Here is an 18,655-nt window from a genome sequence, read left to right on the forward strand (position 1 = left end):
CAAGCGCCCAAATTTTTGATTATGTGAGTGTGAGGATGCTGTGACAATTGTAAGTGCAAAGACTGGTTGTAAGTCACATTTTTCAATTCTTTGCTGGTCATTAATTGAATGAATGTAAGTCAAGAACTTCCTGTACTGCTATTGGAGATGTAGATTATGGTATCTTCATACTATGTCTCTTGTACAATGTGATTTCTTCCATTCAGTTCCACAATCTGGAGAAGACTCACTAATTCTGATTCCAAATTATTGGGAAGGTTGTAGTTATTAAAACAAATGCTGATAAGGATCAAGAATAGATAATTTGTCAATTTTATAAAATAAGTTGTGTTTCTGTTTTTATTGTTCATCAACTTAATAGTTATGCTATTTTTTTCCTAAAAAATAAAGGGACTGACTACTAGAAACAGACTAAAAACCTACAACTCTCAGTAATCTGAGACTGGGTTTATTTTTATGTTAGTATGGTATTGGTTTTTAATCAATTTTTTTAGACTCTTGACATTAATTAGTTTCATAACTGCCAGTCTGGATCAGTATCTGTGTGCATCACAATACCCAATTGAAAAAGATGCCAAGAAAGAAGGACACCTAAATACATGGACAATTGACTGAGCCTTTTATTTTCTTTTTCCACAGGAGTTGCCATTAAAATACCTATTGTTTGTGTAGTTCTGGAGGGTGGCCCTGGGACTCTTGATGTAAGTACTCTGCAGCTGTCAGGGAACTGGGTGATTATGAAGGTAATAGAGTTCTTGTTAATTCCCAAGAAGATTCTAAAAGAAGGATAGTTAGGAATTTGTTGTAGTACAAGGGTTTGGATGGTGGTAGTTGCTCAAGAGAAATGAAAGCAAGTTAAGATTCTGTTGAGTTCTCAGTGAGCTAAAAGGACAAGAGGAATCATTGTAGACAAGGGACAATAACAAGCCAGTCATGCTAATATTGGGGATTACAGAATCATAGAACAGGAGCGGGCAAGGGGCATTTAGACACTCAATTCCATGACTCTGAACTGAATATAAATCCAAATTAAAATATTCCAGGCAGTTGTCTTTGCCTTGCCTCCATATGAACATATCCAATAAAGGGTGCCCACCTTCTCTTTTTAATATTACTTCCGCTATCAAACGGCTTTGTTAGAGAAAAAAGTATTGCTCTTCCTTATTCCATTTCCTAGGCTGTGCCTTACAGTTGGTGCCTAGGTGGATACAGAACTAGAGATGGGATCTGACCAACTAAGGAATAAAGTAGAACTATTATTTCCTGTAATTTGAAAATTGTATGTGGGCTGAAGTAATTTAAACTTGAATTTACCCTTTTTTCAGCCACACTGCTATTGCCAGATATCTTTCACAAGTATTATTCTCTCTCTCTCTCTCTCTCTCTCTCTCTCTCCATATATACATATATATATATATATATATATATATATATATATATATATATATATATATATATATATATATATATATATATATAGCACTCTCTCTATATATATATGTATATATATATATACATAGCCCCAAACATGGGACAAATCTTTATTTCCTGTTTCGGCCTAACCAAAGGTCAGGAGCAGTCCTAAGTTCTGTGGGTAGTTGGTTCCATAGGGCAGGCGCACCCACAGAGAACGCCCTTCCCCTGGGAATAACCCGTCGGCATTCATTAACCGGCGGTACCCTGAGAAGTCCCTCCCTGTGGGGGCGCACAGGACGATGGGAAGATGATGCCGGCAGCAGGTGTTCCCTTAGATAGTCCGGACCCAAGCCATTTAGGGCTTTATAGGTCATTACCAGCACCTTGAATCTCACCTGGAGGGCAATCGGAAGCCAATGCAGCTCACAGAGAAGAGGTGTTACACGGGAGTATCGGGAAGCTCCCATCAAAACTCGTGCAGCTGAATTCTGCACCAGTTGAAGCCTTCGGGTGGTCCTCAAGGGCAGCCCCATGTAGAGGGCATTGCAGTAGTCTAAACGGGAGGTCACGAGCGCATGAGTGACTGTACGTAGAGCATCTCGGTCCAGATAGGGATGCAACTGGCGCACCAGGCGAATCTGGGCAAAAGCCCCCCTGGTCACAGCTCCTATATGATCTTCCAAACTGAGCCGTGAATCCAGGAGGACGCCCAAGTTGCGAGCCCTATCAATGTGTGTGTGTGTGTGTGTGTGTGTGTGTGTGTATCACAGAATCACAGTCAACACAATCATTTTGAACATTACTAGTTTTCTAGCTACTCTATCCATTTGAACTCATCTGCAGATCTTTATCCAAGTAATTTAAAAATGTTCAAAAATAGATTATAACCCTGCACTCATCACCTTCCAGTTAGATGAGAAACCATTAACTAATTAATTATAACTCTTGGAATAAGTTTCTTGATCCAGTTATGTATCTGCATAATTATATAGGTAGCCCTCGACTTACAACAGTTCATTTAGTGATCATTCAAAGTTACAATGGCACTGAAAAAAGGGACATGACCATTTTTCACACTTATGACCATTGACCATCCCCATGGTCACATGATTTATATTTGGATGCTTGACAACTGATTCACATTTATGACAGCTGCATTGTCGTGGGGTCATGTGTTCTCCTTTTGTGATCTTCTGACAAGCAAAGTCAATGGGGAAACTAGATTCACTTCATAATTGTGTTATTAATTTAACAACTACAGTGATTCAGTTAACAACTGTGGCAAGAAAAGTCATAAAATGGGGCAAGATTTACTTAACAAATTTCTCACTTAGCAACATAAATTTTGGGCTCAATTGTGGTCATAAGTCAAGGACTAACTGTAATGCCTTCTAGTTACTTGGCTATTAATAATAACCAATATGTTGCTAAAGTTAATAAATATTATGAAGCATTCCACTATTGATGCTTAACCACAGTTAAAATGTTACTCAAACAAAACAATTAATAAATTTAACCTTGAAAATTTATTCCTGATAAATCCATAGTGTACAGGCTTGCTAGTGGCTGCAGCTTTATAAAGCTATTGCCACTGAAATCCAAATGGGTCGGGATTCAGTCTGGGAGAGCTTTTTTCCCCCCACCAGTTCAAATGTGCTGCAGATAATGAAAAAAGCAGACTGTAGGCCATCCAGAAGGATATTGACATTCGTACTGTCACTTAATTTATTGGCGATATGAAATTATATGACCTCAAAGGCTGACCTATTCCAACTATTTGTTTTCTCTAGACAATCTATAATGCAATCAACAATGGCACACCATGTGTGATTGTGGAGGGCTCTGGTCGAGTAGCTGATGTCATTGCTCAGGTGTCTAATCTCCCCAGCCACAAAATAAGCATTTGCCTAATTCAGAAAAAACTGAGTATATTTTTCAAGGACAGCTATGAATTATTCACAGAGAACAAGATTGTGGAATGGACCAAAAAGGTGGGTTTTATCATCCCAATTATGATTCAAGTTTTGTTGAAATTGTATCATATCAACTGCTTACTGATATTTGCATGATATACAGTATATAAATTGGGAATACATATCTCACACCCCCTTTTATGGACCCTTTCACGAAAAAAAGAGAGAAAATGGAAAGCTTTTTCCCCTTCTGAGTCAGGCTCTGCCTTGCTTCAACCCCATTCATTCTTTCCTGGCAGAGCAGACTCCAGGAGATTACTCCTGTAGGGATATGGGCTTCCCTTCATGGAGGCAGAAGCCGGATCTGTGGTCTGATTCAAATGTCTTGAGTTGGCAGAGCTCAAGTTTGCAGCAAATGTCTTGAGTTGCATGAAATAGATAAATGTAACCAGCGTGGCATATCGACCATAAACTGAATTAGAAGTCCTTTGTGGGGCTCTTACCTTAGCTACACACTTATTGGTAGCCTTAGGTAACTGCTCTTCTGCCAGCCTTGTGCGCTCAGGATACACTGGCCTCCTATGAAGAGCAATTGTGACCTTGGTCACCTTTTAAGTATGTGAAGTGTTTAAATACTTGCAATAACAGTGTATGAAAAATTAATATTTCCTCAGTCTGAAGGGGCTGTATTTTTCATTATGCCTTAGAAAAAATAGAATCAGCTTCAGTTTTTAAAAAAGAAAAAAAAAGTGGTGATTATTCTGACTTGAGGATGCAAAGTTGAAAAAGTTGAAAATTAATTCTTACATCAATAACCTTGTGACAGAACGCTTGATTAGAATTATACATTATGGTTTTTTTCTTTTTAGATCCAGGATATTGTGCGAAACAAGCAGCTCCTGACTGTCTTCAGGGAAGGCAAGGATGGACAGCAAGATATAGATGTGGCCATTTTGCAAGCAATGCTCAAAGGTGAGAAGATCAACCACTAAATTAAGATACATAGCTTGTGATCATCTTGAACAGAGAGTTGGACTTAATAGTTTAAATGCTCTTTTTCAATTCTATGGAATGACAGAACATAACTTTATAGCTATTTATTTATTTTTGTGTGAGTAGCCCAAAATTCTGCCCATTACCATAAGCAGTGGTAAAACTGTTGCCCAATATCACATCCTGAAGTGTCAATGTTGCAAACAGAGGTTGAATAAAGCCTAGAAAATTAAAAGGTGATTTAACAGAAATGCCTAAATGCTTTATTTGATTTGTTAGGTAGATTATTAACTGTAATGGGCAGTCTGGGGTTCTCCAAATTCAATGTCTGATAATTTAATAAATTCTGACTATTGACTAAGTTGTCTGGGAACTTAGTTTCTAGAATATGCCAGGTTGCCTAACCAGCAGGACCACCTGCTGCCGGCGTCAACTTCCCCCCGCCCAGTACGTGCCCACAGAGAGGGCCTCCTCAGGGTGCCGCCAGTCAGGGAATGCCGACTGGTGGCCCCCAGGGGGAGAGCCTTCTCTGTGGGCGCTCCGGCATTATGGAACCAACTGCCGGTGGAGCTCCGGATGGCATCAGACCTCCGAACTTTCCGTCGTGGCCTGAAGACCCACCTATTTGAATTAGCTGGTCTGGCCTGACGGGGGATTATGGGTTTTAAATTGTTGTTTTAGAATTGTATTACTGTTTTTAACTGGGCATTGGTTTAATCTTTTTTTAATTTTTGTATCGTTTTTTATATATGCCCTGTGAACCGCCCTGAGTCCCTACCAAGGAGAAGGGCGGTATACAAATTAAATAAAACTAAACTAAAACTAAACTACTCATTATTCTCAGGACTAATAGCAATAACAATAGCAATAGCACTTAGACTTCCATACCACTTCCCAGTGCTTTACAGTCCTCTCTAAGTGGTTCACAGAGTCAGCCTATTGCCCCCAACAATCTGGGTCCTCATTTTACCAACCTCGGAAGGATGGAAGGCTGAGTCAACCTTGAGCTGGTCAGGATCGAACTCCTGGCAGTGGGCAGTGAGCCTGCAATACTAAACACTATGCCACCAGGGCTCCTGATAGAGATTTGATTAGCAATTTTTTTCAGAACAAAATATGAAATGCTCGTTTATTTGATTGTATAGATCACCACAGCCATTATATGTACACTTAAGGTAGAATGTCTTACTCTACAACAAACCTCTGAATAGCAATATTGGATATTGTACGCATGGGATGAATTCGCAGAACCATTGCCTGGGAGCAGAATCCTGATCCTGGAGTATATCTTGCGACCAAAGTCAAAAATAACAAAAAAAGCTTCTTTCAACATATAAGAAACAAGAAAAAAGTTAAGGAAATGATTGGTCCATTAGTGGGGGAAAGTGGCAAGAAGGTGACAAGCAACAGGGAGAAAGCAGAACTATTTAACTCGTTTTTTGCATCTGTCTTTACACAAAGGGAAAAAACAGTCCAACCTACCAAAGCCAGTGCCATAAAAAACAGAATAGAAATGCAAGTTAAGATAGGCAAGAAAATGGTAAGTGAGCACCTGTCCAGCCTAGACGAGTTCAAATCACCAGGACCAGATGGATTACACCCCAAGGTTCTCAAGGAACTGGCAGACGTGATCTCAGAACCACTGAACTATATTTTTCAAAGATCCTGGAGCACTGGGGAACTACCAGAGGACTGGAAGAGAGCTGATGTAGTTCCCATATTCAAAAAAGGGAAAAAAATAGATCCAGGAAACTACAGACCTATCAGCCTGACCTCAATACCTGGGAAGATTCTGGAAAAGATAATCAAACAACAAATCAGCGAACACCTTGATGCGAACAAAGTTATCACTAAAAGCCAACATGGGTTTGTCAAAAACAGATCATGCCAGACAAACCTTATTGCATTCTTTGACCAAGTGACAAAACTAGTGGACCAGAAGAATGCTATAGATATAATTTACTTGGACTTCAGTAAGGCATTTGATAAAGTAGATCACAACCTACTACTTGATAAGATAGAAAAATGTGGGTTAGATAGCATCACCACCAGATGGATTCGTAGCCGTACTCAGCGTGTGGTCCTCAATGGAACTGCATCTACATGGAAGGAAGTGTGTAGTGGGGTGCCCCAGGGCTCTGTTCTGGGCCCAGTGCTCTTCAACATCTTCATCAACGATTTGGATGAGGGGATAGATGGGGAACTCATCAAATTTGCAGATGACACCAAGCTGGCAGGAATAGCCAATAGTCCAGAAGATAGGCTTAAGATACAGGAGGATCTGGACAGACTCGAACACTGGGCACTATCTAACAAAATGAAATTCAATTGTGAAAAAAGTAAGGTTCTATATTTAGGCAGGAAAAATCAAATGCACAGGTATAGTATAGGTGGTACCTTGCTCGATAGTAGTAACTGTGAGAGAGATCTCGGAGTCCTAGTGGACAATTACTTAAATATGAGCCAGCAGTGTGCTGCAGCTGCCAAAAAAGCCAACACAGTGCTAGGCTGCATTAACAGAGGGATAGAATCAAGATCACGTGAAGTATTAATACCACTTTACAATGCCTTGGTAAGGCCACACCTGGAATACTGCATCCAGTTTTGGTCACCACAATGTAAAAAAGATGTCAAGACTCTAGAAAGAGTACAGAGAAGAGCAACAAAGATGATTGGGGGACTGGAGGCTAAAACATATAGGGAATTGGGTATGTGTAGTTTAATGAAGAGAAGGGTGAGGGGTGACATGATAGCAGTGTTCCAATATCTCAGGGGCTGCCACAAAGAAGAGGGAGCCAAGCTATTCTCCAAAGCACCTGAAAGCAGGACAAGAAGCAATGGATGGAAGCTAGTCAAGGAGAGAAGCTACCTAGAACTAAGGAGAAACTTCCTGACAGTTAGAACAACTAACCAGTGGAACAACCTGCCTCCAGAAGTGGTGAATGCTCCAACACTCGAAGTTTTTAAGAAGAGACTGGCCAGCCATTTGTCTGAAATGGTATAGGGTTTCCTGCCTTAGCAGGGGGTTGGACTAGATGACCTCCAAGGTCCCTTCCAACTTATTATTATTATTATTATTATTATTATTATTATTATTATTATTATTATTATTATTATCATCATCATCATCATCATCATCATCATCATCATCATCTACATCATCATCATCATCATCATCTACATCACAAGACAAATATTTCTATTTTCCTAAAGTTTCTTGCTGATGGAATTATATAAATAGAAGTGATGGAATGTGGTCTGCATTCCCAGGAGAGAGGGAGTGCATTCCAGAGGAGCAAGAGACAATTCAGTTTGGATAGTTTGTATAAGACAAACAAGGTGAAGATAGGTCCTCCTTAATAGTTCTCAGAATATATGCGTTACATGGTTGGTAGTTTAGTTCGGCAAGTATATGGCTGTAGGAGTGGAACAATAAAGAAATCTCCTCGGAAGAAGGAAAACATGCCTTGTTTTTTGGAGTCTGGCAATGATCCAGTAAACAACACTGTGTAACAGCCCAGTTTCATACCTTTTTGTTATCTTCATCTGTAGCTTCCCGGTGCCATGATCACTTTGGCCATGAAAACTGGGACTACCAGCTGAAGCTTGCAGTGGCATGGAACAGAGTGGATATTGCCAGGAGTCAGATTTTCACCGAAGATCATGAATGGAAGGTAGGTAGACTTCAGGTCACATGCTAACAGTTAGCATGTCCTCTGCTACCTGTGTAATTACAAGATGAGATTAGAGTACCAAGCTTGGTTTGACAGCAAGCTTGTCTTTTGGGAAGACAAGAGCTTGTGCTGCAATCACTCTATGTATCTTTATCTATTTAGACTACTGCAACGCTCTCTACATGGGGCTGCCCTTGAGGACCACTCGGAGGCTTCAGCTGGTGCAGAATGCAGCCGCGCGAGTTGTGATGGGGGTCTCCCGATACTCCCATGTAACACCTCTACTCTGTGAGCTGCATTGGCTCCCGGTTGCCCTCCGGGTGAGATTCAAGGTGCTGGTGATGACCTATAAAGCCCTAAATGGCTTGGGTCCGGGATATCTGAGGGAACACCTGCTGCCGGCATCAAGTGCGCTCCCACAGGGAGGGTCTTCTCAGGGTGCCACCGGTAAGAGATTGCTGGCGGACGACACCCAGGGATAAGGCCTTCTCAGTGGGTGCGCCTGCCCTTTGGAACCAGCTGCCCGTGGAGCTTAGGACTGCCCCCGACCTCCGTTCATTCCGCCGGAACCTGAAGACCTGGCTCTTCGAGCTCTCTGGCCCAGGCTGAAAATTTTAATTTTAGTTTTAATTTTAATTTTAACTGGGGTTTTACTTATGCAAGGACAAATATAATTTTTTAATCTGTTTTTAACTTTTGTATTTTTGTTTTTAATCACCCTGTAAACCGCCCTGAGTCCTTCGGGAAAGGGCGGTATATAAATGTAATAAAATAAATAAATAATAAATCTCTCAGAACATGATCTGTGTTATGTCATCCTGATGGCCAAAGGTATAATAGTAAGCTATAATATAATTTGTTGGGGGATAGGAGAATCCATCACAAGAAATAACCCTAATTTCAAATTTTGGCTTGCTTCTGGTCAATGAATTCTGATTTATAATATCATGGTTTGTTCTATCTGAACCCACAGTTCTGGTTTAATCTTGTTTTCCCCATCTCTTCTAGATACTTTCAGGTGGAAACAAACCAGAAATTGATGCAGCAACTTAGAATCAGTTTTGCTCTTTGGCAAAACTGATTATTTTTTTTTTTAAACAAGCCACAGGAATCACTCCTAGTTTAGCGTCATATAGAAATACAATTCCTTTATTTACTGAACATTTATTTTCCAATTTTAGTACTAATGTAAGGCACACTCAGTACTTATGTAATATACACTGTGTAATTGTCTATAATTAGTTATTTCTTGGATTAGGACATAGTTGCCGATGCTGTAGAGTAGACATTGTCCTTAATTGTTGTCTTGTCCTTTATGTTTGTACATCAAAGATGCTCCCTATCATGGGGAGGACAATTTCATTTGTGTCGATACTGTCTCATTCTGGTTGTTCTCCTGGCTTAACAGCCTTTTGATCTACATCCAATGATGGCAGCTGCCCTCATAGCAAACAAGCCAGAGTTTGTGAAGCTGTTTTTGGAGCAAGGTGTACAGTTGAAGGAATTTGTTACTTGGGATACTTTAATCTACCTCTATGAAAACATGGCAACCTCCAGTGTCTTCCACGGGAAGCTGCAGAAGGTGCTGCTAGAAGAGAAGGAACATGCCGCCATCTCCAAAATGCCAAGGATCCAGCTGCATCATGTATCCCAGGTGCTGAGGGAACTGCTGGGAGATTTCACACAACAGTTGTACCCAAAGCTGAAGAACAGTGAGAAACACCATCTCCCTATTGTGTTGCCCCAGAACAAGGTATCGTGCATTTTTACGCTAACAACCCCTTAAGCCTTCCATGACTCTTATGTTTCAATGTAGAAACTGTAGAGTTCATTCTTCTATCACTCTGCTTCCATTTTCTTAATATTTTTATTAGAAGTTTTATAAAGAACATAAAAACTAACACAAACCAATAAAGAGTGAAAGAAGCAAAGAAAAGAAAGACAGGATTTTAAAAAGTGAAGAAATAGGGAGCGAAAAGAAATAGAAAAAAAGATGTAAAATAATGGAAATCCTTAACCAAAAGCGAGGAGTGTCTTTATTTCTATTAAATTACCACAGGATGAAAAAGTGAAGGAGAGGGGAATGGAATTGAGTAGTCTAACTGCTGGAGCATTCTGCAGCACTTGCTATACTCACTTGGCATATTCAGGTTTCATTTGCTATATTTATTTCCATTCCCTGTACCCCATCTACCCCCTGATTTATTCCAAGACTGAAAGCATAAAAGGTATTATGCTAAAAACCCTTTATTACAACTTTCTGATCATTGTGAAATATCTTTGGAAGACTTAGGTATGGTGAGGGATAGATTCACATTTTTCCTCGTGTTTTGTAGCACAAGGCAAATAATGATTTTTTTTAAAAATGTGAGAGATCAGCTTGAAGTCTATTCTTGGAAACAAAACATTTATTTCTCTATCTGCTGATGAATATCTGATGGATAAAATATCTGATGAATATGATGAATATCTGATGGATGCAATTATGAATACTAACCTTTCCCCAATAGGTTGTTTGAGATATCATGGTTATTCTGTTTGGGAGCTACGGAAATTGAAATCCAACACATTTTGAAGATAACAGAAAGGGCGGCGGAATTTCATAGGAAATAATGTCTTTAAATAGTGTGATTAGAGAATATTAGAGTGTAGTTAACTTTTTTTTTCAAGAGGGGGCAGAGCAAAAAGCTTTTGAGATGAGGACATTCCTATTGTGCTCACTCAGTCATGCTGTTTTGCCACTCGTTTCTATTTTTCCAAAATAATCCCAAACTGCTGCCTCAGGCCTGCCCTTTTATTATTACGGGTGCTTATTTTTATGTAAGTCTTTTGCTCTGTTGCCTGACATTGATTGTCTTTCTGATGGGGCTATTTTTTTCCTGTAGGTGCAAGGAGATGTTATTTCCTTAAAGATGGTATTTCATTTCCCATAGGTGCAAGGAGTACATCTTCAAGCATTCTATAAGCGTTCTGCTGCCCAGGCACCATTCAGCATGGATCCTGTGAGGGATTTACTTATATGGGCAATTGTTCAAAATCGCAAGGAGTTGGCTGATATAATTTGGGCTCAGGTAAATTTTTCTACTTTCAAACCATCTCAACACAGGGCCGAATCCAACTCATTTGTTTTTGTAATAATATTGAAAATGCAGATTAGGTCTGGTAAATGTAGCTTTTTAAATGTTTCCATTGAAAGTTCTTTTTCAACATCTGTGATATATCTGTTACATAATGTAACTTGCAATTAGAAGAGATACAGTTTAGACATGGATTTACCATTTTAGGGGGAATGGGCCATAGCCAACAGCTGACAAGGAGAATAGCAAGAATCCCTGCAATCTGGGAATGTGCATTCTCCCTTCCCAAACAGACTCTCAAAATTAACACAGTCTACTTGGAGCCAGAAATATTGTTTTCCTGCTGACTTGTCCTATTGCTTCAGAATCGAGATTGCATTGCAGCAGCGTTGGCCTGCAGCAATATGCTGAAGGAATTATCTAAGGAGGAAAACGACACTGACAGTAGTGAGGAAATGCTAACCCTGGCAGAGAACTATGAGCACCGAGCTATAGGTGAGTCTAGGTTGGTTTTGTAGAGGTATTGTTATTACAACATTCAACCATGCTTTATTCAATTCCTTACAGTTTTACTTGGGGCAGCTATTTGTACACAACTCTTTCAGCTTCAGGCAAAAAAACTGTAATAAGTGCTACTTTAGCTCCATTCATGTGAACAGCAGCTGCTTTGGTTCCAGACAGAACCATTGCCCTAGAGCATAGGTCTGCAACCTGCGGCTCCGGAGCCTCATGCGGCTCTTTCAGCCAACTCCTGCGGCTCCCAGTCCTCTGCCATGTGCAGTCCAAAAAAAAAGTGGGACTAAAAAAGTTCAAACAATCAATTCAAACTTCTCATGGAAAAAAAACACCTTGCGAAGCTTGAATTGATTGGTTGAACTTCTTTGGTTTGTGGGACTTCCCACAAGCTGTTTGTGGGACTGCCCACAAACCTCTTTTCTTCCTCGGACTGCACATGGTGGCAGCAGAGGAAGAGACAGGAGGACTGCTGGAAAGGTGAGTGGGTCAGTCAGATGGGGCGTGACGGGGAGAGGGAGTTCTGTGTGTGTGTGTTTGTGTGTGTTCTCTTCCTTTGGGTCAAAGACGGAGAGCACAGCGGCTACCACGCCGGCCTGGTGCACCTCCAGCATCTCTCAGCGAGTGCACTAGGCCACCCCAACAGCAGCAGCCATCGCCGGAATGATTGCTCAGCCCTTGGGGCCCACTGCTGCCATGGGGGCTGGCCCAGGAATTTGTTTCTGTGGGGGAGGCGGAGGCTGACGGAGATGCAGCAGACCTCCAGTGTCTCTCTTGCCACCACCTCCACCGCTACTGTCAGCTTCCGCTACGGCTGAACCCAGGCAGCCTCCTCCACCCCCAGCAGTGGCATCCGGAGGTTTTCCAGTTTCATCGAAACCAAGCAGCAAGTGGAAAATTTAGCAGTAGCAGCAATCAATCAACCCCTTCATTGCCAAGCATCCCCATAGAAGTCAATGGAGGCGCCGCGGCTGGCCTTTCGAGTGAATGAGAGCGAGAGAGAAGCTTTTCCAAACAAAATGTGAGTGAATGAGAGCGGAGGGGGCAGGGTAGGTGCATATCTTTCCTTGGCTCCACTTTTCAGTCAAACCCTGTTCTGCACATGCACGCATGTACGCGCATGCGCACACATTTTTTGCAGCTCCCAGTTTTTCCTTTTGTGAGGGAACCAGTTCCTAGTGGCTCTGTCACTGTTTCAGGTTGCTGACCCCTGCCCTAGAGTATTTCAGTACTGAACTAACATAGCATTTCCCTATTTTGTTTGCTGAAACTTTTTTTAATTTGGTTTTTTAACTTTTGTATGGTGGATTTTTTAATTCCCTGTAAACCGCCCTGAGTCCTCAGGGAATAGGGCGGTATATAAATGTAACTAAAATAAATAAATAAATAAATAAACAATACCCAGTCAGGGAACTATCAATTAAGACAAACAATCAAACAGTAAATAACAGCTAGTTAAGGATGAAGCCACCAAGACCAGTCCCAACACTGACAGGGCAAGCATCCAGAATATAAACTGAGAGCAAACTCCTTACTTCTTACTGATGATGTTACCTAGTTGGGCAATGAAAGGTCTGCAAAAAAGCAGCCAAGCTCAGAGAGCATCAAGGACTACAGTAATATTGTTTGGGTTATCAGACAGGCTAATAAGGCCTGTCTTGAAGTTATTCTTTTTAAATATAGCATTTGTTTTAATAATGATGCTTCTGCTGAAGCAAAATTAATGTTACTGACATATGAATTACAGTTGTTCCTTAATTAATAGAACAAAGATCATGAAGTTATCTTTCATGAGGAGATTGCCATCAGAGTATAACTGATACCTTTCTACTTCTCTAAGCCTTATCAATAAAAATCAGTTATGTGGGCCCAGGGAAGTTTGATATCTTTCAATATAAGCTCCCTCACAAGCTTTTGAAGCTAAAATGCCTCTGGATTCCAAAGAAAAAAATGAGGCAGGAATATGATAGGAGTTGTAACTCTTTCTCATCTTGCTTGTTTTCCTAGGTGTCTTCACAGAATGTTATCGGAAGGATGAAGAAAGAGCCCAGAATCTCCTGATCCGGGTCTCTGATGCCTGGGGAAAAACCACATGCCTTCAGTTAGCTCTGGAAGGCAAAAATATGAAGTTTGTTTCTCATGGGGGTGTTCAGGTGTGACTTACTTTCTTGTGATCTCTTCAGGAAACAAAGAATACAATACTCTTGTCTTGATTCTATAGTAAGGGAAGCAAACCATTATATATAATGTGGATCAGACCCTACCTCAACTGTTGTATTAAATACTGGGTACCACACATTGAGAAGAATTCAGATGAACAGAAGTAGCTTTAAAAAAAAGGATGATCAGATGACTACAAGCTATATAATATGAAAAAAGATGGGAAAAAGTGGGAATACTTATGCTTAAGAAGACTCTGGGAGGATATGATTGTGCTCTTTTGAAAATAGGTTACCCAGAAGGTCAAAACCTTTTCTCTATTATTCCAGAATGCAGAATAATGGATTTTAAAAAGATAAAAGGATAAAATGAATAAAAAGTCAGATTTGTTAAAAGGCAGCCATTTACTGCCAGTTGCACACTATGTAGCCTCTGCATGTATAACTTTTACTAAGAAATGGTTGCATTGCTGAAGAAACATCACCCACTATTTCCTTTTCAATTTACTACTGTAGTGTTTCTAAACCTGGACAGTGGAAGTGAACTTTAACTTCCAAAATTCACAGACAGCTGGTTGGGGAATTCTGGAAACTGAAGTCCACCTATCTTCCAAGTTGAGAAACACTGTGCTGGAAGAACCACCTCTCCAGACAGCAGTGTCTGTACCAGGGGTCAGCAACCTGAAACAGTGAAAGAGCCACTCGGAACCGGTTCCCTCACAAAAGGAAAAACTGGGAGCCGCAAAAAATGTGTGCGCATGCGCGTACATGCGTGCATGTGCAGAACAGGGTTTGACTGAAAAGTGGAGCCAAGGCAAGATATGCACCTACCCTGCCCCCTTCGCTCTCATTCACTCACATTTTGTTTGGAAAAGCTTCTCTCTCGCTCTCATTCACTCGAAAGGCTAGCCGCGGCGCCTCCATTGACTTCTATGGGGATGCTTGGCAATGAAGGGGTTGATTGATTGCTGCTACTGCTACATTTTCCACTTGCTGCTTGGTTCCGATGAAACCGGAAAACCTCCGGATGCCACTGCTGGGGGTGGAGGAGGCTGCCTGGGTTCAGCCGTAGCGGAAGCTGACAGTAGCGGTGGAGGTGGTGGCAAGAGAGACGCTGGAGGTCTGCTGCATCTCCGTCAGCCTCCGTCTCCCCCACAGAAACAAATTCCTGGGCCAGCCCCCATGGCAGCAGTGGGCCCCAAGGGCTGAGCAATCATTCCGGCGATGGCTGCTGCTGTTGGGGTGGTCTAGTGCACTCGCTGAGAGATGCTGGAGGTGCACCAGGCCGGCGTGGTAGCCACTGTGCTCTCTGTCTTTGGCCCAAAGGAAGAGAACACACACACACAAACACACACACACACACAGAACTCCCTCTCCCCGGCACGCCCCATCTGACCGACCCACTCACCTTTCCAGCAGCCCTCCTGTCTCTTCCTCTGCTGCTGCCATGTGCAGTCCGAGGAAGAAAAGAGGTTTGTGGGCAGTCCCACAAACAGCTTGTGGGAAGTCCCACAAACCAAAGAACTTCAACCAATCAATTCAAGCTTCACAAGGTGTTTTTTTTTCCATGAAAAGTTTGAATTGATTGTTTGAACTTTTTTACTCCCTCTTTTTTTTTTTTGGACTGCACATGGCAGAGTACTGGCAGCTGCAGGAGATGGCTGAAAGAGCCGCATGAGGCTCCGGAGCCGCAGGTTGCATACCTGTGGTCTATACAGACACACACTCTCTCTCTCTCTCACACACACACACACACAACATATTGTGGCTAAACCCCCAAGGATACAGAAAAATGAGTATCTTAAATAGAATTCACACCAAAAGATGCTTTCTTTCCACAACTACGTAAGTGCTTATGATATTTGCTTCTGTAGCTTCATGACGCAAATGTTCTGTGCTTTGCACTACAGTTCATAAACTCTGTTCCAGTGAAATGGCATTTGAGAACAAATAGTGATACAGAATTGTTGAGCAGTCAATTGAAGTTGAAGTGGGGATAGCGGAATGTTATATAATGGCATCACTGTATCATAAGCAGTAATTTCTAAGCAGATGACAGCATGACTAATTTCACACTAAAAAGACCTAGATTACATTTTTGACCCAATCAACCACATTTCTAAGAAGTAGCCCTTTAAAAAGACATCCAGGAAAAAATCTGATTTTTTTAAAATTTTAGAAAAAACTGAAATGCAACTGTTACAAGAGAAAACAATGCTATTTTGGAAGCATATGTTTCTAGTCAGAAACATGGAGTCAAGCTGTCACATAGTAACCCATCATGCCTGGATTATATTTTCCTAGTTCTGTTGCAGTTTGGTGAGATCCCTTACTCAGGTCAGCAATTTGTATCTTGCTGGGATACACATATGGTGACCTCTTCTGTCCTACTAGGTCAGGACATGGCCAAGTGTATTGCATAATTATTTATCCATTACTTATTCTCATTTTTTTGGCCTAAGACCCTTGGTGAGTTCAATCTCATTCTTCTCTGCAAACTGATTCCCTTACCCAGGATATCTAACTCTCCAAATGTCACTTCTCTTTTCAGGCCTTCCTAACCAAAGTTTGGTGGGGAAAGCTGAGTGTCGATAATGGGATATGTCAGGTCATCCTGTGCATGCTGTTCTTCCCTCTTCTCTATACAGGCATTGTAACTTTCAGGTACTTGCAGAACTTGACTGTACTGTTTTATGGCCGTACAGGGAGATTTATAGGACTTTGTAACTTCATCTCACCTCCCTATTGTGCAAGATAAAATGCCACTAGGGCAAAATTCAGATGTCAGCAATCCACTAATTACCCTACTCTTCTCTAAAAAGCTGATTCGCTTATATGCTATCTAATATTTATTTATCACATTTATACTTGATGGGTAATTTTCTCAAGGGCTATAATAAGGAATTGGGTTTGTTGTAGAGGGCTAACCACTAGCTTCTGGCTGTGCTTTGCCCACTCGTCCGTAATGTCAAACTTTGTCTGAGGCAGCAGTGGGTGGCTGAGCCCAAGTCCCCTCATGCAATGACTACCTCCACTGCCTCCTCGGGCTGCTCCAGGCAAGAGGTGAGTACTGCGTGGATGCAGAAAAGCACTTTCTTTCCTTGCCTTCCCACGGCCACCAGCTGATTGAAGGACCACATAGTGACTGCACAGAGCTGGACCTGACTTGGCTTCTTCTCCCACCCACTTATTTACATTTCCACCGGCAGGGATAGTCAGTGGGCCACATGTAGCCCGGGGGCTGTAAAATGCCCAGAGCTGTACTAGTTGCAAGTAAAACACATCTTAAACTATTAGATTAGCCATATTATTATCAGTTTCAGTTATATTTTTCCACAGTGCATGTCTTTCATAAGAGAGTCAGCTTCTTCATTTTCTAAATTATTGAAATCTATATAATATTTATTTATTTATTTATTTAATAATATTTCTATACCGCCCTTCTCCCGCAGGACTCAGGGCGGTGAACAGGGCAAGAATAAAAATACAAATTACAAAAGTTAAAACTAAATTAAATAAATGCCCACATACTAAAATACATATTTAAAACCTAATAAATAGCAATAGCAAACCCACCCCCCGATCCCCTCATCAGGCCAGGCCAGCTTGTTCAAAAAAGTATGTTTTTAGCTCACGGTGAAAGGAGCGAAGGTCGGGCGCCGTCCGGAGCTCAACCAGGAGCTGATTCCATAGCTCCGGGGCGCCCACAGAGAAGGATCTCCCCCTGGGGGCCACCAGTCGACATTCTCTGACCAGAGGCACCCTGAGGAGGCCCTCTCTGTGGGAACGCACAGGGCGGAGGGAAGTCGATGCCGGCAGCAGGTGTTCCCTCAGGTACTCTGGACCCCTGCCATGTAGGGCTTTGAATACCATTACTAGTACCTTGAATCTCACCCGGAAGACAACTGGCAACCAATGCAGCTCACGGAGCAGAGGTGTAACGTGGGAGTATCGGGAGACTCCCAACACAACTCTCGCGGCTGCATTCTGTACCAGTTGGAGCTTCCGGGTGGTCCTCAAGGGCAGCCCCATGTAGAGAGCGTTGCAGTAGTCAAGTCGAGAGGTCACGAGCGCATGAGTGATCGTGCATAGATCATCCCGGCTTAGATAGGGCCGCAACTGGCGCACCAGGCGAACCTGGGCGAAAGCCCCCCTAGTCACAGCTCCTATATGGTCTTCCAGGGTGAGCCGTGAATCTAGGAGGACTCCCAAGTTGCGAGCCCTATCTACGGGGGGTAATAATTCACCCCCCATGGTGAGAGGTGGAATGTCCGAATAAACCCGGGATGAAGGTATGCAAAGCCACTCGGTCTTGTCGGGGTTGAGTTGAAGTCTGTTCCTCCCCATCCAGACCCGAACCGCCTCCAGGCAACGGGACATCACGTTGAGGGCATCACTGGGGTGGTTTGGGGTCAAAAGGAAAAGCTGGGTATCATCAGCATACTGATGATACCCAACTCCAAAACCACGAATGATCTCACCCAGCGGTTTCATATAGATGTTGAACAGGAGAGGCGAGAGGACCGACCCCTGAGGAACTCCGCAAATGAGAGACCTCGCAGTCGACCTCTGCCCCCCTGCCAACACCGACTGCGAACGTCCCTGGAGATAGGAGGAGAACCACTGTAAAACCGTGCCTCCCACTCCCAATCCCCTGAGACGCCGCAGCAAGATACCATGGTCGATGGTATCGAAAGCCGCTGAGAGGTCTAACAGGACCAGAACAGAGGAATGCCCCCTGTCCCGAGCCCTCCAGAGATCATTCACCAGCGCGACCAATGCCGTCTCCATGCTGTACCCGGGCCTGAAACCCGATTGGTACGGGTCTAGATAATCCGCTTCATTCAGGACCAGAGGGAGCTGATGTGCCACCACACTCTCAACAACCTTCGCAAGAAAGCGAAGGTTGG

At 42.3% G+C, this 18,655-nt stretch overlaps 1 protein-coding gene across 1 annotated transcript in view; it reads left to right on the plus strand.

The window, feature by feature from the left end:
• TRPM2 (transient receptor potential cation channel subfamily M member 2) overlaps positions 1-18,655 on the plus strand; it is a 44,188-nt gene that overhangs the window by 7,102 nt on the left and 18,431 nt on the right. Inside the window, exons 4-12 of the mRNA XM_083363717.1 lie at positions 640-701; positions 3,207-3,407; positions 4,199-4,301; positions 7,875-7,996; positions 9,405-9,749; positions 10,930-11,067; positions 11,439-11,568; positions 13,594-13,739; positions 16,297-16,409. Coding sequence (XP_083219843.1) covers positions 640-701; positions 3,207-3,407; positions 4,199-4,301; positions 7,875-7,996; positions 9,405-9,749; positions 10,930-11,067; positions 11,439-11,568; positions 13,594-13,739; positions 16,297-16,409 — 1,360 coding nt within the window. The remainder of the gene's footprint in view (positions 1-639; positions 702-3,206; positions 3,408-4,198; positions 4,302-7,874; positions 7,997-9,404; positions 9,750-10,929; positions 11,068-11,438; positions 11,569-13,593; positions 13,740-16,296; positions 16,410-18,655) is intronic.

The sequence above is a fragment of the Vipera ursinii genome (assembly GCF_947247035.1).
Source record: "Vipera ursinii genome assembly, chromosome: 5".
NCBI lineage: Eukaryota > Metazoa > Chordata > Lepidosauria > Squamata > Viperidae > Vipera > Vipera ursinii.